Source organism: Malus sylvestris, chromosome 17 (genome assembly GCF_916048215.2).
Source record: "Malus sylvestris chromosome 17, drMalSylv7.2, whole genome shotgun sequence".
In the NCBI taxonomy this organism is placed as follows: Eukaryota; Viridiplantae; Streptophyta; class Magnoliopsida; order Rosales; family Rosaceae; genus Malus; species Malus sylvestris.
The window spans coordinates 3,002,561-3,024,603 of NC_062276.1; the positions used below are offsets into that span (position 1 = coordinate 3,002,561).

General features: G+C 38.9%; 2 protein-coding genes and 1 long non-coding RNA gene across 4 annotated transcripts; 2 read left to right on the top strand and 1 right to left on the bottom strand.

The window, feature by feature from the left end:
* Nucleotides 1-7,336: 7,336 nt before the first annotated feature.
* LOC126610652 (uncharacterized) lies at nt 7,337-8,786 on the bottom strand. The gene is made up of 3 exons (XR_007618597.1): nt 8,649-8,786; nt 8,462-8,553; nt 7,337-7,439 (listed from the first exon to the last, which is right to left on the bottom strand). It is a non-coding gene; the product is annotated as an uncharacterized LOC126610652 (long non-coding RNA).
* A 2,824-nt stretch (nt 8,787-11,610) lies between these two features.
* Nucleotides 11,611-21,770, top strand: LOC126610647 (uncharacterized). 2 transcript variants are annotated; one of them, XM_050278754.1, is made up of 14 exons: nt 11,611-11,825; nt 11,913-12,010; nt 12,123-12,302; nt 12,400-12,460; nt 12,579-12,625; nt 12,748-12,840; nt 12,968-13,058; nt 13,523-13,571; nt 13,879-13,995; nt 14,092-14,239; nt 14,423-14,515; nt 14,616-14,684; nt 14,830-14,872; nt 21,577-21,770. In XM_050278754.1, exons 1-14 carry the CDS (start codon nt 11,777-11,779, stop codon nt 21,666-21,668), a joined length of 1,230 nt encoding a protein of 409 aa, XP_050134711.1. In that variant the 5' UTR covers nt 11,611-11,776; the 3' UTR covers nt 21,669-21,770. The 2 variants fall into 2 exon arrangements, with proteins under 2 accessions (XP_050134711.1, XP_050134710.1); XM_050278753.1 differs by lacking the exon at nt 21,577-21,770 and adding an exon at nt 14,992-15,280 and having other exon boundaries at nt 11,614-11,825.
* Nucleotides 17,814-21,443, top strand: LOC126610646 (uncharacterized). Its single transcript, XM_050278752.1, has 2 exons — nt 17,814-17,981; nt 18,237-21,443. Exon 2 carries the CDS (start codon nt 18,355-18,357, stop codon nt 21,106-21,108), a length of 2,754 nt encoding a protein of 917 aa, XP_050134709.1. The 5' UTR covers nt 17,814-17,981; nt 18,237-18,354; the 3' UTR covers nt 21,109-21,443.
* Nucleotides 21,771-22,043: the final 273 nt, after the last annotated feature.

The following is a 22,043-nucleotide window of genomic DNA, read 5'->3' on the forward strand; positions in this document are numbered from 1 at the left end:
TTTATTTTAAAGATTCAAAACTTATTATTATTTTATTTTATTTATTTTTAATATTTAAGAGTTGTGTTTTATTTGAAGAGTCATAATCCTTTTCTAAAAGGGTATGAGAAGTTCTGACATACCCCGACCTAAATCAAGGCATGCTGGCCGTCACGTGAGAGTGACGTAGCCATGTGCGCAGTGTGGAAGTGATAAGGATATAAAAATGTGAGTAAATAAAAACCAAGCTAACTAATTTACACTAGACGAACAAATAGGTGTGAGTGACGAGATTTAAGTGTAAACACACATAATCAGAGCATAGGTAGCCTAAGTGCAGTCCAGCATGATAGATACTAATTATACAATACCAGAATGATGGTCTTACATTAGTTACAGTTTGTCAGAATCGCCGCAATCTCCTCGCAAGCCACCAACAAGCACGCCTACCTAAAACCTGGAGGGGCGCAAAACAAAAAGTATGAATGGGCAAAAATAAAGCTTTTAAAAAAAAAACACTTCTCTTTCCAAAAGTAATAACCCCTCGCCGTAAAACCTGTATAATTTCCCAGAAAATAGAATACTTATCTATATCGAAACCATACTTGAAATAGCCACATCCATAGGTAGGTCATGCCAAATATCTCAACATAATGAATTAAGTAAACCAGGTGAAGTAAATCAATGAAAAGTACTATGTCAGTCGGATCTATCTATTGTGGCATGTACGGCTGAACCTATAGCTCGTCAAATATGACTGCACACGAGTCAGAACCAACTAAAGTGATTTGTACGACAGGACTGGGTGTAAATAAATATACTCAAGTGCTACGATCACGTGAAGACTGTGCGAATAATCGCATGTCACCTACGAGTCGGAACCACCTAATGTGGTCTGTTCGACAGGACTGTGCACCAAACTTCGATCCAAGGTGAGCGTGCGGTGCGGGAGATGAACATCACGTGAAGGACTATGCCCTGGCCACGGGCGGGAGCACTAACACCGGGGTGCAGGTTTATGAGCTCTAAATGCATCTATGTATAACCATCATAATGAAACTCATAATCATTAATACCTATACTGACCTGGAACTTACCTGTGCGTCCGCAACATCAACAATATTATACGCAACTACTAGAAGCATATGCTAAGATATAAAGTATTCGACATGGCATTTAAATTAACTTTTTTGGGAAAAAGTAAAGCATATATATATATATATATATATATATATATATATATATATATATACACTAAAAACTAAAAGCCCACTCATTGGTATGTGGCAGGGTCGTAATCCCCGAGCTTCGCTTGACTGGGCTCGTCCTCAGGAAACGTCTCAACTATATGTGAAATAACTATTTTAACGTTATTTTAAGCACATAACCAAAACTATGTAATAACATCTCATACGTTGCTCAATTGGGGTATTTGAATATACCATTGTGGCCTACTCGACACCATAAACATCCCCGTATTTTTAGAAAAATTTTCTAAGTTCCCACGCCCCCTTATGCGCTGGCCAAGGCACGACCATACATGCCTGGTACACTGACGTATTCCCTAACGGCGTTAGGGAATATTCCGTTAAATAACATCATATTCCATTTAATTTACCTAACGCCGTTAGCATATGCCGTCAAAGTTGACGGAATATTCTCCTTCTTCTTCCTTGGTTCGCCGGAGTCCGGTGCCAGTCACCGCTACACTTGCCGGAAACTGGAAAACTGGAAAACTTCAATATCTCTTCCATTTCAACACCAAAATGAAGCTCTCAACAAGGAGAATGTGATCTTACCACTTTGCAGTCCTAAATTCAACCAAAATTGGTTGGAAAAATTTCGTGAAAACCGACTAAGTCTGCAACTCGATGAACTCGAGCGTCTCGACGTCCAAAACCTTCCAAAATTCCTTAACAACTTCGTAAAGTCGTTTTAAGACTCTCTCGTACCTTATAACCCTGCAAAACACTCGTGATCAAGCTCGAGCAATAGGACACCTTGTCGAAGCTCATAGGTTCTCGAGTTCCTGAAGTCCTCACGTCAAACTAATGGTATAGTTAGACTCCTAAGCTTGCAAGGAACTCGAAGGTAACTTCCACTAGCTCGATATGCAACGGTTTAAAGAGATTTGGGCCGGTTTCAGGTGTACGGAAAGATAGAGGGTTCGAGAACGAGAGAGAGAAAACGGGAAAGGTTACGAGTGTAAGTGTGTGTGTGGTGATTCAGATTGGGCACACACCTAAAATCCCTAAGTTCTAATTGGGCTATCCAAACTTGGTCCTAACAACCCTACAATTTCGATTGGATCCCAAAACTTAGGAAATAAAATAATTGGTCCATTCTTTTAGCCTTAGTCCATTTGTACATTCACAACCCAACGCTCAAGGGTAAAATTGATATTTCCACGTTATCGAGGACAAAATATATTATAATTCGGGACGGGTTGTCACAAGTTCTTTAAATAAGAAGCCTTAGACAGAAAACATAATACGCAAAAACTTTTCTGTCTCCCTCGGTTTTTACATCTCAATTTACATTCCTACTTTACAATTCTTGGGCAATTGATCACTACTTGGTAATCTCTTATGTCGTTGGCGTGCATAACGGATCAGACATCCTGTGAGGCTTTATGTTGTATCTTGGAGTTGTAGGCACCGCCATAACCTGCACGGAGGGAGTGTTAGAGTAAATGTAGAAATATAGAGAATAATCCAAAGGATGACTTTGAGGTACGACTTGAATCGTTTCCTTAAAGTGTTATTTGCCCCTACTCGAATGAGTTTGCTAAAGGGTTCTTGGCAAATCACTTATAGGATACAACAAAGTATGGAATATTCGATTAGCAAAACCGAATTGTATTCCCTTAGAAATAACTAGAAAGAAATTGTATGAATGTGATGGAGAGAAAAGAGAGCAAGGAATGTAGAAACAAATTTATGGAAAAAAAAATTGTGTGTGAAACATTATGCCACAATAGGTATTTATAGGCATTAAATCACTTGTTCATTGAGCCCTTTCATTTTAGTTGAAGATATATAACCCTTCTTAATAATGTTGACCCAAAAGACATGTCTTCTAATTAGAATTTTCAGAAAATAAATATTGACTAATTACATCTTTTAATTCTACTCATATAATTTGAGTAAGCATCATGTCTTTTAACAAAAAATTACAACCATTAAGAAAATATACAAATATAGAATGAAATCCAACCTTGCCGCCCGTACGCTTGCTGCACACCGCAACATCCTTTACCTATCATGCACACATATGTTGCACAATGCAGCACCAAGTCACACACACACACAAACACATGCTACACAATGGAGCACCAAGTCATACATACATACATACATATATATAATAATAATTTATATATTTATTATTGAAATCTCTAACAGGGAGGCGTCTACAACTTTAGGGTAGCGACATCACGCCTCTCTTCGGTTCACATGCCATATATTATATTTCACACTAGTCCCGAATCACATCGTAATTCTCATTTCTCAAATTTTAATAGCAACCCAACTTAGACACCATCAAAAACACCAAACCCCAGAAAGAAAAAAAACTCTTCAAGATCTAAACTTTCTTGCTACTTCTTTACCAATAAAGCCAATCAAAAAATTAAAGATAAAAAAAGTAAAAGAATGGTAAGAATAAGTAGTTGCAGAAGAGCTAACGAACACATACATGGGTGAATTGAGAAAGAGAGCGGTTCTGTAGAAAAAGGAAGTGGGGGCTGATAAGAGGAGGACGGCAAGGACGAGAGAAAGAGTGAGAACTCCTGCAATGAAGACGGGCTTCACTGAAAGCGCCACCATCTCATTTCTCAGCTCTGCCGATTCAATTTGGATATCTCTTTAATGGCACTCAGAAATCTGAGCGGAGAAGAAGAAGTAGCTGGGTTTGGGTTCAGATAGGTGTGCTGGGATTGGGTTAGCCATAGTTAGGTTACTGGGTTTGTGGTGGAGGATGAGGAGGCTACAGGAGAGAGGGAAGCTACGGGAGAGAGAGGGAGGGTAGATAGTGGAATTAATGAAAAAGAAGAGGGGTCTTATTGTCCAAAAAATTTATAATTTTGTGTTCCATGGGCTGGAACAAGTCGTTCCAGGAGGAAGGTGGAATCAAAATTTAGCTAAAATCTGTTCCACGGGACATCACGTCCCATTCTTTTTAGCGCAACAAATATGGGACGAGCCCGTTCCGTCCTACTGCGTTTCGTTCCATCCCACGTACTAAGCTCTGCCTAACCTTAATTTTCATTCCTTGATGGACATGGTGGCCCGTCCCTTGACAAAACCAAAACTAGGGAGGGAGGAGGCTGTGAGCCCCATTGTTGACGGCACACCCTCTCGATTTACAAAATTTAGTGCTTATAATTGAAATTGTTTATATTATATCTGAGAAAAATTGATGAGCATTAAAGTTATTTAGCCAATAAACTGTAACAAATAAACAGATAATTCGTAATAATTTTGTTAAATTGTAAGAGGCTTAGACTGCAACAATAAACACCATGATATAACGTAGAAAATTTGATTAGTAGTAGTAGCACTCATCGAAGCCATCTCAGCAAAGCAGCAACAACGACACCTTCACGAACAACAAAACACCAGGAGCATCGAATACAATCTCTCACCTGATGAGGATATATTTGATGAGTCTTGCTCTTCTAAGCTCCTAATTTTGAGGACCTGTGAGAACAAGTGCAGAGGTTCGTGGAGTGCTTGAGCTGGACTGGAGATCTCAGCTCCACGGAGACGACCTGAAAGTTTGAAGATTTGGAGGAGGAGGAGAGAGTTCGTTATTGACTTACTGTCCAAGTTTTACGGTTTAAAAGCACTTTTGCTGACTTTTGGCTTCTGCGGTGGGACTTGCGAATTTATCATAATTTCGATAAAATCGGATCCCAAGGGAGAATATTACTTGAACTCAACACCCTCGACGACGTCGTACGGCGGAAGCTGCGCTTATGTGCACGTGAGGGATTTTTAAATTGGTTAATAAAAGGAACATTTTGTAAAATAATCTCTTTTCTTGCACTTGTTTTGGGTCTCGTCTCTCGATTAAAATAGTTAAAAATATACATAGTCATTATCAACTATCTAATAATTTGGTTTGGTGATAATTTTCATTCTAAAGTTAATATAGAGTAACCGTTTGTAACCGAATTAAAACTCTACTTTCACAGTTGAATTTCTTTCGTAATATAAATTATATCCCTAAAATATTGCTTGAACATGAACCACAAACTACGTTGTCCGCTAAAAGAAGTGTACATATCCAATCCACCCAAGAAAACTATCGCCCATTGCATGTTTCTTTACATGTGCAATTACATTCATTAGCCACACAATCATGAGCAACCATTTCTCATGACTGGAGGGGAAGATGCATGCCCATATTCAAGCAGAGAAAGATTTGATTTCATTAAGTTTATAATGTCGGACAAAATCTTTTCTCAGCTTCAAGATGTACACGAAGAAGTCCCTGAACGATGGCAAAAAAAAAGGAGGCGTCGGAGAGTCCATTTGGAACCACCAACAGGCTCCTCATTCGACAACGATGAGATGGAGTATACAGGGTATTGTCTCGATGTGGCGCAAGTGGGTGTGGTGGAGAATGTGGTAGGTGTAGCGAGGGAGAAGGTGGTGGGGGTGGTGGGACGTTAGGGGAGTGAGAGGTGGTGAGGCTTGTGTTGGTGGTGGTGGTGGTGGTGATCGGCCATGTTTGTTGGTTTTTTGCTGGGTTCGTAGAACAAGACTTGAATTTTGATAAGCAAAACATTGTAATCCAGAGGAAGCAATAAATGAGATAAATTCAGGAAATTGAAGGAAAGGTGATTTGGGAAATTCAGGCCTATGCTGGTGGTGGTGGTGGTGGTGGTGGTGGTGGTGGTGATTGGCCATGTTCCCAAATCACCTTTCCTTCAAATTCCTGAATTTATCTCCTTTATTGCATCCTCTGGATTACAATGTTTTACTTATCAAAATTCAAGTCATGTTCTACGAACCCAGCAAAAAATCAGCAAACATGGCCTATCACCACCACCACCACCACCACCACCACAGGCCTCACCACCTCTCACTCCCCTAACGTCCCACCACCCCCACCACCTTCTCCACTGCTACACCTACCACCTTTTCCACCACACCCACCAGCGCCACATCGAGACAATACCCTGTATACCCCCTCTCGTCGTCGTCGATTGAGGAACCTGTTGGTGGTTCCAAATGGACTCTCCGGCGCCTCTTTTGTTTTGCCATCGTTCGGGAACTTCTTCGTGTACATCTTGAAGCTGAGAAAAGATTTTGTCAGACATTATAAACGTAATGAAATCAAATCTTTCTCTGCTTGAATATGGGCATGCATCTTCCCCTCCAGTCATGAGAAATTGACACACCCCGTCCCGAAGGAGGGCATGCTGGCTGTCACGTGAGAGTGACGTAACCATTTACACAGTTCGGAAGCTTTAAAGTTACAATTACTAAGATATAACACCCGGGGGTGAATCCTACTTTTGTGAATTATGTCAGAACACCTCTGGATTTCTCGTAGCCACCAAAGCTCTGCTAACTTGAACCTGGAAGGGCGCAAAACAAAATTGAGTGGGTCAGTAAAACAAAGTTTCTCAAAAACTTTTCATTTAAAACATTTCTAACCCTTCGCTGTAAAACCTGTATACTTTTCCAGAAAATAGTATATAAACATATATACATACACATCAACAAAACTCAGCTCACATCCATCAACATAATATCTCAGTAATGATATGCCATGCCCAAAATATAATCATAATGCATCAATATCAATCAGGTGAAGTGATAAATCAACTGGAGACCCTACAATGGTCCTGTACGGCTGATTCCAAAGCTCAACATCCAATCCAACCGGAGTCACCTCGGTGACCTGTACGGTCCAACTCTGCACGTCACTCGGAACTACATATAGTAGTCTGTACGATGACAGGTGTATAAATACGCTCTAGTGCTCTCTCATCAATTATCGGCGCGCATAACTAAGGTCACCCACTAGTCGGAATCATATCTAGTGATCTGTACGACTAGCATGTCGGAACCCTCACATGGTCTGTACGACATCCACCTACTTGGATCCAAGATGAGCGTGCGGTGTGGTGAATAATAATATAAGCACTAACACCTAGGTGCTGGTTATGAGCCTTCAATGCAATTGATACAAAATAACTCAGCTGAATAATAATAAAACTCACTTGTGCGTCCACCGCGTCAATTCACATATATATGTATCAATTATCAAACTAGATATCTCAACAATTGCATGCATGGCAAATTAATTCATAGTTTTCATATAAACGCATTTTCTGGGAAAAATCAGTTGTATATAGGTAATACGAAAACAAAACTGCCCACTCACCTGGAGTTTGCCCTACAACTCCCTAGCACAATACGTCAAGGCGTCATGACGATCGGCGCCTAAAACAATAATCAAATCCAACCTCAGAATTCATATCGATAGAATATATAACTTATATAAAATACGTCACTATGTAGTTCGATCCGGAAGCTCTGCAACTCAGATTTTAAATCCATAACTTCCAGAGGTCCACAATATATCTCTAGGACAACATCCTAAAATTTCATTACTATCCAACGGTCGGATCTCCGTTAATTTCCAAAACCAAGTGACGGTTAACATTCTATTTTATGAACTTACAACTCCAATTCCGGAAGATCCGTAACTCGGATTCCCAATCTGTAAGTTCCTATAATCCTCAAATATTACGTATTACAACGTATCAAAGTTTGGTGACGATCCAACGGCGTCAATTCACATTTTCGCTTAACCACGAATAGTAACCAACTTAGGTTCAATTACTCAATTTACGTCCATCAATTAACAAAACTGAACCTAGAACCTTAAACACTTGCTAAGAATGACATTGGCGAGCCATTGGCCACGTGCCGCCGCACGGGCCGCCGCGGTGAATACTAAATAAACGTTATTTAAAGCATATAACCAACAATTCTCAATAACTTCTCATACGGTGCTCAATTTGGGTATATGAATATACCACAGTGACCTACTCGACGTCACGAATGTCGACAAATTTTTAGAATTAATTTTGGACCTCTCACGCGCCGCCACGCGCGGCCATATGCCTGGCACGTGCGACGGAGCAGTAACGGCGTCAGGTATATTCCTCGGAATATTCCGTTAAATTCTAACGGACGCCGTTAAATCTGACTGACGGCGTGAGAATATTCCGTCAGACTTGACGGAATATTCTCCCGTCTCATTCCTCCAGCTCTGGCGACCGTCGCCGGCGCCGGAAACTGGGCAGAGTTTCAAATCCCTTATTCTCCTTCGTTTCTCAACCAAATTTCATGAAATTGATACCAAAATGAAGCTAATAACATGTAGAATCACGTTATACAAGTTTTAAAGCTTAAATTCCACTAGATTTTTCATGAGAAAGGTCGATAGCTCGGCTTACCTACAAACTCGTCGTTCTAAGTCCTCCGACGTCCAAATCTTTCCAACGAAGTACTCTTAGACTCGTGAGGACTCCCTTAAGCTTCCTACAAGCTTGAAATTTCCAAAAACACAAGTTTTAACGTTCGCATGAATAGTACCCCCAAATCGGGTTTACTGTTTCAACGTGAAAACGAAGCTATCCTTACCTGAAAATGGTATGGTTGAGTTCGTGGAGTCCTCACAAGCACGATGGTGCCTTCAAAACCCTCGATCCATGAAGTTTCAGGGTTTTATGGTGTTGGTCCGTACGTTCGAGGGAGAGAGAGACTGAGATGGAGAGGAGAGAGAGAAGACACGGGGAAGGAAAGGGTTGGAAGGTGTCCCGTGTGTGTGGGTGTGGTCCATCCAAAACAATTTCCACTTCAATCCCTAACCACACAATTTTTACAACCCAATTTAAATCCCACTTAAATAGTTTTTCCAAAAACTTAGGAGATATGCATTTAGACCAAAAATATATGACACACACGCGTACCTTAATAACCGTCAATGGTACTTTCGTCCTTTCACGTCTTTGATAATAAACTCTCGGGATGGGCTGTGACAGAAATAGTTGCTCATGATTGTGTGGCTAATGAATGTAATTGCACATGTAAAGAAACATGCAATGGGGGATAGTTTTGTTGGGGTGGATTGGATATGAACACTTTCTTTTCGCAGACAATGTACTTTGTGGTTCATATTCAAACGATATCTTAATATAATTTATATTACAAAAAAAATTCGAGTGTGAAAGTGGAGTTTTAATTTGGTTACACATGGTCTACTCTATATTAATTTTAGAATGAGAATTATTACTAAACTAAATTACTAAATAGTTGATAATGATTATGTATATTTTAAGGAGAAATTAGGTTTTCATCATTCCTTTTGCTACTCTATTGATTAAAATCTTATTCATTTTCAATTTTTGATCAGTGTCATTGGGTATTAATAACATTATTAATTATTTCAGTAATAAATATTTTTTTATTTCTAAATATATTCATTTAATGTTAAAAATGTTACAATTAGTATATTTATATTTTTGACTAGATATTTTATCATATATTTTTAGTTTTAGTTTGTACCCATTGTGAACACGGAAAATTCCTGAAACGAAAGAGACAAGAAACGACGTGCACAAACAAATATTTGTATTTGATGATTTTGGGTTACAATCTCTCTCAAATTTGATCCTCTGATTCGATCTCCGTAAGGTGTTAATTTATGGGTGTTTCGTTGATCCAAGGGCCGTCGAGGCTTGATCTTGGATGAACAGTTGGAAGTTTCTTCAAAGGGCTGTGGGCTTGATCTTTGAAGGTGGATTTGAGCGGATCTTCAAGGAGCCGTTGGGGCTTGATCTTGAGGATGAATGTTTCTTCAAGGGCCGTTTGAGGCTTGATCTTGAATAACGGTGATGAGCGGATCTTCAAGGGCGTTTGGGCTTGATATTGAAGAACAGTGATGAACGGATCTTCAAGGGCTTTTGGGCTTGATCTTGAAGAACGGTTGGATGTGTGGATTTGTCGACGTTTGTTGATCCAAAGGGCCATTGGGGCTTGATCTTGGATGAACGGATGATGAATGATGGTGCTTTCTTCAAGGGCCGTCGGGGCTTGATCTTGAATTGGTGGATGATTGTTGATCCAAAGGGCCGTTGGGGCTTGATCTTGGATGAACGATGAACGAAGAACGAAGAACACTTTCTTGATTCTTCGGGATTTGCTGGATGCTTGAGAGCTTCAGAGTTTCAGAGCTTCCGAGCTTCAAGGTGTAATATGAATTGGTCCCCCCTCAAATGAATGAAATGAGCTTGTATTTATAGAATTTTCCAAGGCCTAATTTTGAATATAATATCCCAGATGAAATAAGTTGTTTCTGCCAGGTGTTGACACGTGTCCTATTTGATGACTTTTCCAACTCATTTCAATTTTCGTTGAGTCATACGCTACGTGTAAAATTTATGTAATACATGAGTGTTGACACTTTGATTTTATCGGTCAACATTTATTTACGAAATTTCGATGTCTACACCCATTTTTAATTTGTAATTTTTTTTTAACTTGTACCAATTTTCTTTTTAGTTTTAATTTGTACCCATATATTAATTTCTTTTTGTGCCCATATTTTTTAAAAGTTTATTTGTATTTGTACGCATATATTTTTTTTGTATTTGTACTTTTTATTTTGCTAAATGTACCCATGCTAATTATATGTACCCATTCATGTAAAACATTTTAATCTTAAAATGCACTCGTTCTTAAATATACCAATTTGTTATATGTAAAATGTACCATTTTTTTATATATAAAATCTATTCAATTTTTTTCTAATCCATTTTTAAACTTATATGGGTACATTCTTTTTTCTTTGATTTTAAAATGTATCCATGTCAAGTTTAATCGAAGAAATTTACTAATGTTATTAAGCCTAATATTTTTTTTTTGTGATTTTGAAGAATGTACCCATGTTTTGATACAATAATTTTTTTGGTTAATTTTGATGAATGTACCCATGTTTATATATATACACACACAATAGTATATTTATATTTTAATACAAATTATGGTTTTTTTATTTAAAATCTCGTTTATATAAACAACTAAAATTTCTAATTCTTAATTTAAAAAATATAGTAACGTACATAGAATAAATTATCACATTAATTTCAAGGACATCGATAAAAAATTAAAAACCAACAAGTTTTCAATAAAAAAATATTCATAACTAAAAATCGCATCCAAAGTCTCCCATATTTTAAACTATTTTAATCTACAAACGATTACTCAAAACAAGGGCAAAAAAAGAGATTTTTTTGCATGTTCCTTTTCTTAACCAATGCAAAAATCTCTCACGTGCACATAACCGCAGCTTCCGCTAAACGACGTCGTTGAAGAGAGGTTTTTTAGTATAATCGGTACGGAATGTTACATCATGTGTCATTATACAAATGATGAGATATGTGTGTTAAAAAATTAATAACTTCAAAAATAAAATTTCTCATAACTTCTATTAAAACACATGATGTACCACTTGTATACCTACTACCATCACAATTAAAAATTTCTCGTGCTTGACGGTGTTGGGTTGGGATCCGATTTTATCGAAATTGTGATTAGTTCGCAAGTCTCACCGCAGAAGCCAGAAGTCAGCAAAAGTGCTTTTAAACCGTAAAAACTTGGACAGTGTGTCAAGAACGAACTCTCTCCTCCTCCTCCTCCAAAGCTTCAAACTTTCAGCTTGTCTCCGAGGAGCTGAGATCTCCAGTCCAGCTCAAGATTCCGTTTCAGTCATGGAGGAGAAGGTAGTCGCTGTAATCATGGTGGGTGGGCCCACCAAAGGTACTACTCTGTACAATTCCTAATTTTTTCCTTCAATTTTTGTTCTTGAATTTTTCTGATTTTTGTTGTTTTTGATTTTCTGGGCAGGGACTAGATTCCGGCCTCTTTCATTCAACACTCCGAAACCGCTGTTCCCATTGGCCGGGCAGGCCATGGTGCACCACCCCATTTCAGCTTGCAAAAAGGTTGGCTTTTAGCTTTTGGATTTTGGCTTTTCAATCTTTAACCAAAATCCCATCAAAGAATTTGGATTTCCAATTCAATAGCAAGAATTGAATGCTTAATTTTATGTTACAGATACCCAATTTAGCTCAAATCTATTTGGTTGGATTCTATGAAGAGAAAGAATTCGCACTGTATGTGTCTTCCATTTCCAATGAGCTCAAAGTGCCAGTGAGGTACTTGAGAGAGGACAAGCCTCACGGTTCCGCCGGCGGACTTTATTACTGCAGAGATGTCATCATGGAAGACAGCCCGGTTCGAACTCTATACTTAATGCTCGTTTGTCTCCATTTTCCACTGTTATGTGTACTAAGATTTGCTTAACAATGTTGTGTTTGTGTCTGTGGAACAGTCTCATATCTTTTTGCTGAATTGTGATGTTTGCTGCAGTTTTCCACTTGTAGACATGCTTGGTGAGTTTTATTTTCCATGTTCGTGTATGTTAACGAAGAGTTTATTGCTGGGATTTATAAATAAGACTTTGAGAAAGTAATTGTTTTTGTTGCTTCTTGTTGTTGTTTGTTGTTGCAGAGGCTCATAAAAGATATAAGGGAATAGGTACAATGTTAGTAATTAAGGTTAGTTTGTTGATGGACGGCTGGAATTGTTGAATAATGTTGCAACTCTGCTCCATATAGCCGATGCTCTTCTTCTTCATTTTTCGTCATGCTATTCTTTGTTTTTTTGGGTTCATATGTAGGTTTCTGCGGAATCTGCAAACCAGTTTGGGGAGTTGGTTGCTGATCATGCCACCAAAGAACTATTGCATTATACTGAGAAGCCAGAGACTTTTGTACGTACACGATGCAGTTAATGTTTGGAAATTGTTTATTTAGTTGGTGCTTGATGATCGCAATTCTTCGTTTTATTTGCTTGTTCCCAGCCACGTTTGGTAAGGGTTATCTATGTTCTAAATTCAGGTGAGCGATTTGATCAACTGTGGTGTATATGTATTTACTCCAGATATTTTTACTGCCATTCAAGAAGTCTCCAGTCACCGAGAAGGCAGAGGTTGGTCTTTTTTTTTACTGGCATTATAGTTATGGATTGTTTTGCACTTGGGTTCAAATTTTGGCTCTACAGTTATTATATTACTTGATTTGTAATTATTGAGAACAAATTTGGCCTCAACACGTATTGCTTTTCCTATTTTCTTTTATCCCTATGAAGTAAATATGCATGAATTTCACAATGAGTGAATCATTTATTTTATTGTTAGGCAAGATACTAACTTGATGCACACGATACATTTTGATAGATGTTAGTACTTTAGTATATCAACAAACCTTGGATTTATGGGAACTCCATAGAATATTCAGAATCATGTCATGAAGCTTGGATCATGATGCAAATGAATAGCCATGCCGCATTCATCAGCGTTTGTCCATATCTGAAGAATGAACTTATAGCTATTTTTCATTTGAATTCCCTGGTTTCCTCTTCTGGGAGTCTGAATTTGTATTTGACAATTGCAGCTAATTTGCGTCGTGTTTCCAGCTTTGAAGCCCTCCAGTCCGCAACAAGGTTGGCCTCTTTCTCCTGGTTGCATGCTTTTACTTTGAATAATGAATTTATAGCTATTTTCATTTAAATTCCCTCGTTTCACTCTGAGAAATGCTTACCACTTGACCGGATTATATCCATTGTGAATACCCATTTATAAGTTAAGGTCTTTCTTTGTTAGTACTAGAAGAAGGAACATATGTTTGAAATCCCCTGGAATGTCATCTCTTGTGGCATGAAGGCGATATAATGTGTGTTTACAAAGAGTGTTATTGGTTTAAATTCAGAGTGTGTCACTTTTAATATCGATATACACTCCTTTCAACAGGACTCTTCCCACAGATTTTGTTAGATTGGATCAAGATATTTTGTCACCTCTTGCTGGAAAGAATAAACTGTATACATATGAGACCATGGATTTTTGGGAACAGATCAAGACTCCAGGGTAGCGTAAATTTTCCTAATAGCTTCATTTATTTTTTCTTTTTCCTTAAACTTTTATTATCATTTGCCTTATACTAATCTCTGTTTGCTGTTACAGAATGTCTTTGAAATGTTCGGGTTTATATCTTTCTCAATTCCGAATTAACTCCAAACATCATCTAGCTAGTGGAGATGGTACCAAGAATGCTAGAATTGTTGGTGATGTTTATGTTCATCCATCGGCAAAAGTACATCCAACTTCTAAGGTAGTTCCAGTTCCATATCATCATCTACTATTTTGTTCTATCCTTATTTGCAGTTGCATGTTATTGTACATAAATATTGGATGAAGTAGGGTAGTGAATATAGTGGAGGCAGCAGCACAATCATTACTTAGAGCTTCCTTCTTCCACATTTCCTTCTAACTCGTGATTCACTTTTGCGCACAGATTGGTCCCGATGTGTCTCTTTCAGCAAATGTTCGTGTAGGTGCAGGAGTAAGGCTTATAAATTGCATTGTCTTGGACGACGTGGAAATCAAGGTATTGAAGTTGGTATATTGATGGATAAACAAGAACTTTTGTGTATTTGGGATGCTTTTGTGAATTTATCCGAACTTTTCAATGTTCTGTGTCATGACAGGAAAATGCAGTTGTTATAAATGCTATTGTTGGATGGAAGTCGTGTATTGGAAAATGGTCGCGTGTCCAGGTAAATGCTATTGTTGGATGTAGTTGCATGATTAGTGAATGAAACTAGTAAACATACCGTTTCTGTTAAGTTATAGATTTCTCTGAACTTGTGCGGATTGCTCCTCGTTCCTGTTACTAACTAAAAACTTAACTGACTGGTTTAGGCTGACGGAGACTACAACGCAAAGCTTGGAATTACCATCCTTGGTATGCATGCCTGGTTTCTCCTTTCTTTCTTCTATGAATTTATTGCTGTTGATGTGCAAGGAAAATTTTCAATTCAGTTGACCAATTTGAAGAGCCCTCATTTTTTCCTCTTTCGGCAGGAGAAGAGGTGACAGTTGAAGACGAAGTTGTGGTGATCAACAGCATCGTTCTCCCAAATAAGACTCTTAACGTTAGCGTACAGGAGGAAATCATTTTATAATCTTCAAGAGAGAGCTTGCTTCCTGGTTTTTGCTTGCTGCTCGCGTTCATGCCGGTATGTTTTGTTTAATTATTTTGGTTAACCAGCGTATTGTACAGTTGAGCTACAAGAACAGATAGGCTACATTTTTGTAATGCATTTGTATCAGATATCTAAAAGTTAATTTTTATGAAGGAATTGTTTCCGAATATGTTCCTTCCAATTGGATTCGAGTTCAATTCTGTGTTTAGGGTTTCTAAATCTTTTGATGCACAAAACCGGAGGTCTTGGAACGACGTAAATCCGACCGTGAATCTGCAAGAAATGTAAATAACACAAGATGTATCGTGGTTCACCCCAAAGTTTGGGCTACGTTCACACTGATTATGTATTTATTTGAGGGAGAGAGAGCTCTGAGAGTGAGAGCTTTGAGAGGGGGTGAGAGGGCCTAGGAATTGGCCTCCCCCAATTGTGAGTAGGGATGGGCAAATACCCATTGGTTATGGGTAACCGCGGTTACCCGCCTATTTAAATTAAACGGTTACGGTTATGGGTAATCGTTTAGATAAATAAACGGTTATGGGTATAACTATTTACCCGCGAAATTTAAATGGATGGTTATGGGTATTAACCACGGTTATAAACGGGTAACGTTTACCCATTTATTTTATATATGTAAAACTAACACAAACCATATTCTCGATCCAATAATACTTAGCACCCAATAAATTAGCAAGGAATTCATCGGTCATTCTCTCAATAACACTACTGCAGGAATGATGATTCTTATCATCAAGGAATTGGCCAAATTAATTTAAATTTCTTGCGGGTAACCGTGAAATTAACAGAAATGTTTTGACAGAAATGTCTTCTAAACAATTTTTGTAACCCAATAATACTTAGCAAATATTATATTTACCTTCATTGGAAACAGTTAAAAATATCGTCCGTAAACTATTATTTCAATTATTGGAATGGTATAAGAACTTAAAAAATTAAAATATGGAAATGTATGATGAATGTACCTATAACGGTGTTTAATTGTCAAAAAAAAAAATTATGACAATTTTTTTTTTAATTTTCAAGTTGTTAAAAAACATGTGGACGGGTGAAAAAAGGGTAATGGTAAAAAAAAAAGATAAACGGGTTAAAAATGATAAATGGGTAAACGAGTATTAAACGGTTACGGTTAAATGGGTATGTGGTTATGTGTATGGTTAACCGTTTATAAATGGTTATGGGTATGAGTATAACCGTTTAGACAATTACCCAACGGGTAAACGGTTATGGGTAAATTAACCGCAGTTACCCACCCGCATAACCATTGCCCATCCCTAATTGTGAGGGTGAGGGATCCTTTTATATAATAAGGACTCCTCACTTATTACATATTTATCCATTTTTTATCACATAATTACATTTAAGTCCCTCAAATATTTGTACGAGATCTAAATACGAGGCCCTAAATATGGTATAAACAAAATCAAAATTTCTATTCAAATTCTGTCTAATTTTACCCATGTGTAAAGGTTAAAATTTCCGAGGCTTGTTTGGTTCTTAAATCAGGCTTGATACCAGCATGTTACCCGTACAAGTAATGTGCATGTTGGTTCGAATCAAAGGAAATTTAGATTGCCAAGAAGCCAGAGGAGTTATCAGTACAGCCACCCCCAAGATCTTTCGCCCCCTTACAAGTTCAAGTTAGGACCACACGGACGAAGGTACTAGTATATTGGAAATATCGGTAGTCTAAAAATACGGAAATTTCGATGAAAATATCAGGATATTATCGATATCAATAAAAATTGAATAAAAACCACAAATTGTAAGAAAAACTTGGAAATTTTTATTAAAACTTTGCATGATGTTTATTTAGTCAATTATCTATTAGTTTATCACAAAAATTGAAAGAAAATGTATTGCATGATGAATTTAACTGATTTAAGTTAATTATATAGCGAGCTGACAAATATTGTAAGTGTAGAAAATATATAGTAATTAATTAAAGAAATTTAAACACACCATAATCATTTATATATAATGAATTAGTACAATATTTTACACTTTATACATTGCATGGTAAGATACATGACTTAGTACCACATAGAGTTCCTATCAAGGTCTAAAATATCGATGATATCGGAAATATCGATAATCCAAAAACACAAAAATTTCGATGAAAATATAAGGATAATATTGATATTTTAGACCGACTGATTCCATTACTGCATTCTCATGGAAGTTTCTTCAATGGGGTCGGTGGCATTTATATGTTGCCTAGTCAGGGCAAAGACGATTCGTACGAGCAGTGATACAGTCAAAGCAACCATCCCCGGTTTCACTTTGTTGTAAAACTGGCTGCTAAAAATTATGCGGCAATTAAAAAAAAATCTCTTCCATGGTATACCACCTCGTGGACCGTCATACTAAAAAAATCTCTCTATTGTCTTGAGCCTCTTGTAATCAAAAGAAAATCATGCCGCAAACATCCATACACCAGTTACATATGGTGTAAGTGTTATTATACAAATGATGTGATATGTGTGATCAGCACACAATGTAATACATCACGTATTATTATACAAATGGTATAATATATGTTTTAAAAAGTTAATAACTTAAAAAATAAAATATCATACCATTTACATAAAAACATAAGATGTACTTGTGTTCCCTTCGTAATTAAAATTTTCTAGTATATGACCAACTGGGCTAACCGGTCAAAGCCCACGCGCCCAACCATTCCCTAAAAACACACACGCGCACGCGCTCTGAGCTGCTGCTGAAGCCTGAAATTTAGCAGCTCTCTCTCTCTGTCTCTCACAAACGACCGGCGCTTTCTCCAAGCGGAGAAATTTTGGTTCTCCGATCAGAGACCTCCACCGCGTCGTCTCTCTCTTCCTCTCAGAGGTCAGCCGCTCCTCCGCCGTTATCCTTATTTATATTCCAATAAGAAATCAATTCAATTTTCGGACACGATATTTTCAGATCTATCACACTTCATTTCTAGATCCTCCCTCACGGAGCTTCCGAAATCACTATTTCTGGAATTTATTTATTTATATTTTCCTGCAATTAACTGCCATTGATTTTGGATGTTTAATTATATTGAATAATTTTTTATTTTATTAATTTGAATTTATCTATTTCAATATCTTGTTGCAGTGATTTGGGAATTCAGGTGTAGAACAAGACTTGAATTTTGATAAGCAAAACATTGTAATCCAGAGGAAGCAATAAAGGAGATAAATTCAGGAAATTGAAGGAAAGGTGATTTGGGAACATGGCCGATCACCACCACCACCACCACCACCAGCACAGGCCTCACCGTCTCTCACTCCCCCAGCGTCCCACCACCCCCACCACCTTCTCCACCACTACACCCACCGCCTTCTCCGCCACACCCACCACCGCCACATCTAGACAGTACCCTGTTTACCCTTTCTCATCGACCCCGATTGCAACTCCGTCCAAATACCGCCTCTCATCCCTCAACCCCAAACCGTTCAACCCCAACAGCAGCAAGTCCTCCCTCTCCTTCCTCTTCCTCCTCCTCCTCTCCCTCCGCTCCCTCTATTCCCTCCTCCCTTTCCTCCGCTCCTCCCCTTCTTTCTCTCTCTTCCCCTTCTCTTTCCTCGTCTCTCTCCTCTCCTTCCTCCTCACCCTCTCCTCTTCCCTCCTCACCTCCTCCTCCTCTTCCAAAGACCCTTTTCACCAAAAGCAAAACCAACCCATCTTCTCTCTCACCTTGATCACACAGTCCCAGCACAGAATCTTGGTTGCCAAATCGATTCTTCTTGCCGTGGTCTTCCTCCTCCGGTTTCAGGCGCTTCGTTATTGCGGCACCGCCGCCATGATCCTGGCAGAATTGTCCGGCAACGTGGCGGCCCGGTTCTTGGCGGATGGCCATGATTCGAGTGTCGGCGGCGATAGGAATCGGTCCTCCAAGGTCCGTGGGTTTCTTGCTCTGTTTTCTGGGTTATTTTTGTTATCTATGAGTTGGGATCGGATTGACTGCTTCCCATTTTCTGCTAAATTGGTTGAAAGTTTGGGACTTTCACTGTTTCCAAGAGTCAATTGCGTGAGAATTTGGCCAATGATGCTTCCATTTCTCGCTGGATTTTTGGGTTGCTACGAACGGGTATCGATGAATTGGGGAACAATTAGGCAATTGGGTCGAAAACGGGTTCGTGTAATTTCGCTGTTTTTTACAACTGTTGTGCTGTTCATTCCTGCTGTTGTGAGTTTTTTCATGTTTGAAGCTGTGGGAGATGGAGTTTCAGTGGGAACTTTAGTTTGGCCTCTGGCAAACACCGTTGTTTTTGGGGTGCTTCTGAGTGAAAGTTTTAGTGATGACAAGTCATTGAGTTCAAACGATTTCCGAAGAGAGTATATGGTAACATTTCTGTGTACTCTTGTGTTGGAGTTGTTCTATTTTCCTGAATTATCACTTTGGGGACTGTTGCTATGTGGGTTGTTACTGTATGTTGCTGTTAGGGAATTGGATCCTTACTATTTGAAATATCTTGAACTGGGGATGGAGTCTTCAGAATCGTTTACTACCGCCATTATGAAGCCGATTAAGCACATTTTGAGTGAGAGGAAGTCACGCAAGATTGCACTTTTCCTTATGATCAATACTGGATACATGTTTGTGGAATTTGCTGCTGGGTTCATGAGCAATAGTCTGGGGCTGATATCTGATGCCTGTCACATGTTGTTTGATTGTGCTGCTCTTGCAATTGGGCTATATGCTTCGTATATTTCTCGCTTGCCTGCAAACAATCAGTATAATTATGGGCGTGGGAGATTTGAGGTTCTTTCGGGATATACTAATGCTGTTTTCCTGGTGTTGGTTGGATTGTTGATAGTTTTGGAGTCGTTTGAGAGGATTTTGGACCCTCAGGAGATATCGACTAGCAGTTTATTAGTTGTTTCAATCGGGGGGCTTCTTGTTAATGTGGTTGGTTTAATCTTCTTTCACGAGGAGCATCATCATGCTCATGGTGGATCAGGATCATGCTCCCACTCCCACCATCACCCGCATCCGCATGACTCTGTTGGGCATAATCATGAAGGTCATGGAAAGCATGAGGAATGCATACCTGTTTTCAGTGAAGACCATGAAAAATCATGTTCTGGCCATCATGACCATCATCATGAACAACAACATGGCAGTTCTGTCAGTTCTAAAGATCACAATTGCGGAAGCAAAGAGTGCCATGATCACCAACATGATCAGCATGACCACCATGGCCATAGTAAGCATGACAGCCACGTTCATAGCCACCACCATGACCAACATGATCATGCCCACCAACATCATCACCATGACCATGCCCACCAGCATGAACATCATGACCATGCCCACCAGCACGAACACCATGACCATGCCCACCTGCACGAACACCATGACCATGCCCACCAGCACGAACACCATGACCATGCCCACCAGCACGAACACCATGACCACGCCCACACTCATGGAAGCTTACCCCATCAAGTGGCGGAATCTCACATTCAAGAAGCAGGTTTCCATAGCCATAAACAGCCAATTGATGGAGAAAAATCAGCTAAGCATCAACATCGCCACATTGACCACAACATGGAAGGAATATTTTTGCACGTTTTGGCTGACACCTTGGGAAGTGTCGGAGTTGTGATATCAACCCTCTTGATTAAGTACAAGGGATGGCTGGTTGCTGATCCTGCCTGCTCGATATTCATTTCCGTCTTGATTATATCTTCGGTTATCCCATTACTTAGAAACTCGGCAGAAATCTTGCTCCAAAGAATTCCCAGAGCACACGAGCAGGATTTGAGAAAAGCTCTTATCGAGGTTAGGAAGATAAGGGGGGTTTCTGGCATTCGGAACTGGCACATATGGAGTTTCACAAACAGCGACGTAGTGGGGACTCTCCATCTCCATGTCTCAACAGAAATCGACAAGGCTGCTGCAAAGGCAAAGGTCTCACACGTACTACACGAAGCTGGAGTCAAGGACTTAACATTGCAGTTGGAATGCGTTGGATCATAGCATTGTAACTTTCGACAACTTTCATCCCTCGACAGAATTGACATTGACATTGTAGCCCATTTGTTGTGGACGCGATGCGATTGAGGAGCCTGTTGGTAGTTCCAGATGGATTCTCCGGCGCCTCTCTTGCCATCGTTCGGGGACTTCTTCGTGTGCATCTTGAAGCTGAGAAAAGATTTTGTCCGACATTATAAAGTTTATGATGCCAATATGGGCATGCATGTAATTGTGTTTGAACACGTAAAGAAACATGCGAAGGGCGATAGTTTTTTGTTGGGTAGATTGGATATGTACACTTCTTTTTGCAGGCAATATAATTTATATTACGAGGGAAATTGGAGTGTGAGACTAGAGTCGCACGATGTTCTCACCAATTTGGCTACGCAGTGCCCTAAATTAACTTTGGAACGAAATTATCACTATATTCAGTTTACCAATTCGCAGAACCCTCTTGTTTTCTTTTGGCAGGAGAAGAGGTGACGCTGACAGTTGAAGACGAAGTTGTGGTGATCAACAACATCCTTCTCCCAAATAAGACGCTTACGTTTTTTTTTTCTTAACGAAGACAATTGACGGCAGGTCACGGTTATCTATTCTTTTCGGAGGTCGGGAAGACTCTTAACATTAAGGAAATCATATTTATGAAGGAATTGTTTCCAAAATATGTTCGTGCCAATTGCATTCGAGTTCAATTATTTCATTAGGGTTTCTAAATCAGGCTTTATATGATCATGTTACCCTTACAAGTAATGTGCATGTTGGTTCGAATCCGAGGAAATTTGGACAAAAAAAATTGGAATTTTTTTTTTAAAATTTAATTATTTGTGAGCGAGCACATGTGCTTTCTCTGTTTTTTTGGTCTATCCATGTGCTTTCTAACAAGTGCTTCTATCTTATACGATCCAAGAGTCTAAAATTTGTATCTAAAATTGTGT

Coding starts and splice junctions, on each gene's coding strand:
- LOC126610647 (XM_050278753.1), top strand. CDS start 11,777: ATGGAGGAGAAGGTAGTCGCTGTAATCATGGTGGGTGGGCCCACCAAA. Junction 12,011..12,122: donor CCATTTCAGCTTGCAAAAAG/GTTGGCTTTTAG, acceptor TTTATGTTACAG/ATACCCAATTTAGCTCAAAT. Junction 14,240..14,422: donor AAGTACATCCAACTTCTAAG/GTAGTTCCAGTT, acceptor TTTTGCGCACAG/ATTGGTCCCGATGTGTCTCT.
- LOC126610646 (XM_050278752.1), top strand. CDS start 18,355: ATGGCCGATCACCACCACCACCACCACCACCAGCACAGGCCTCACCGT.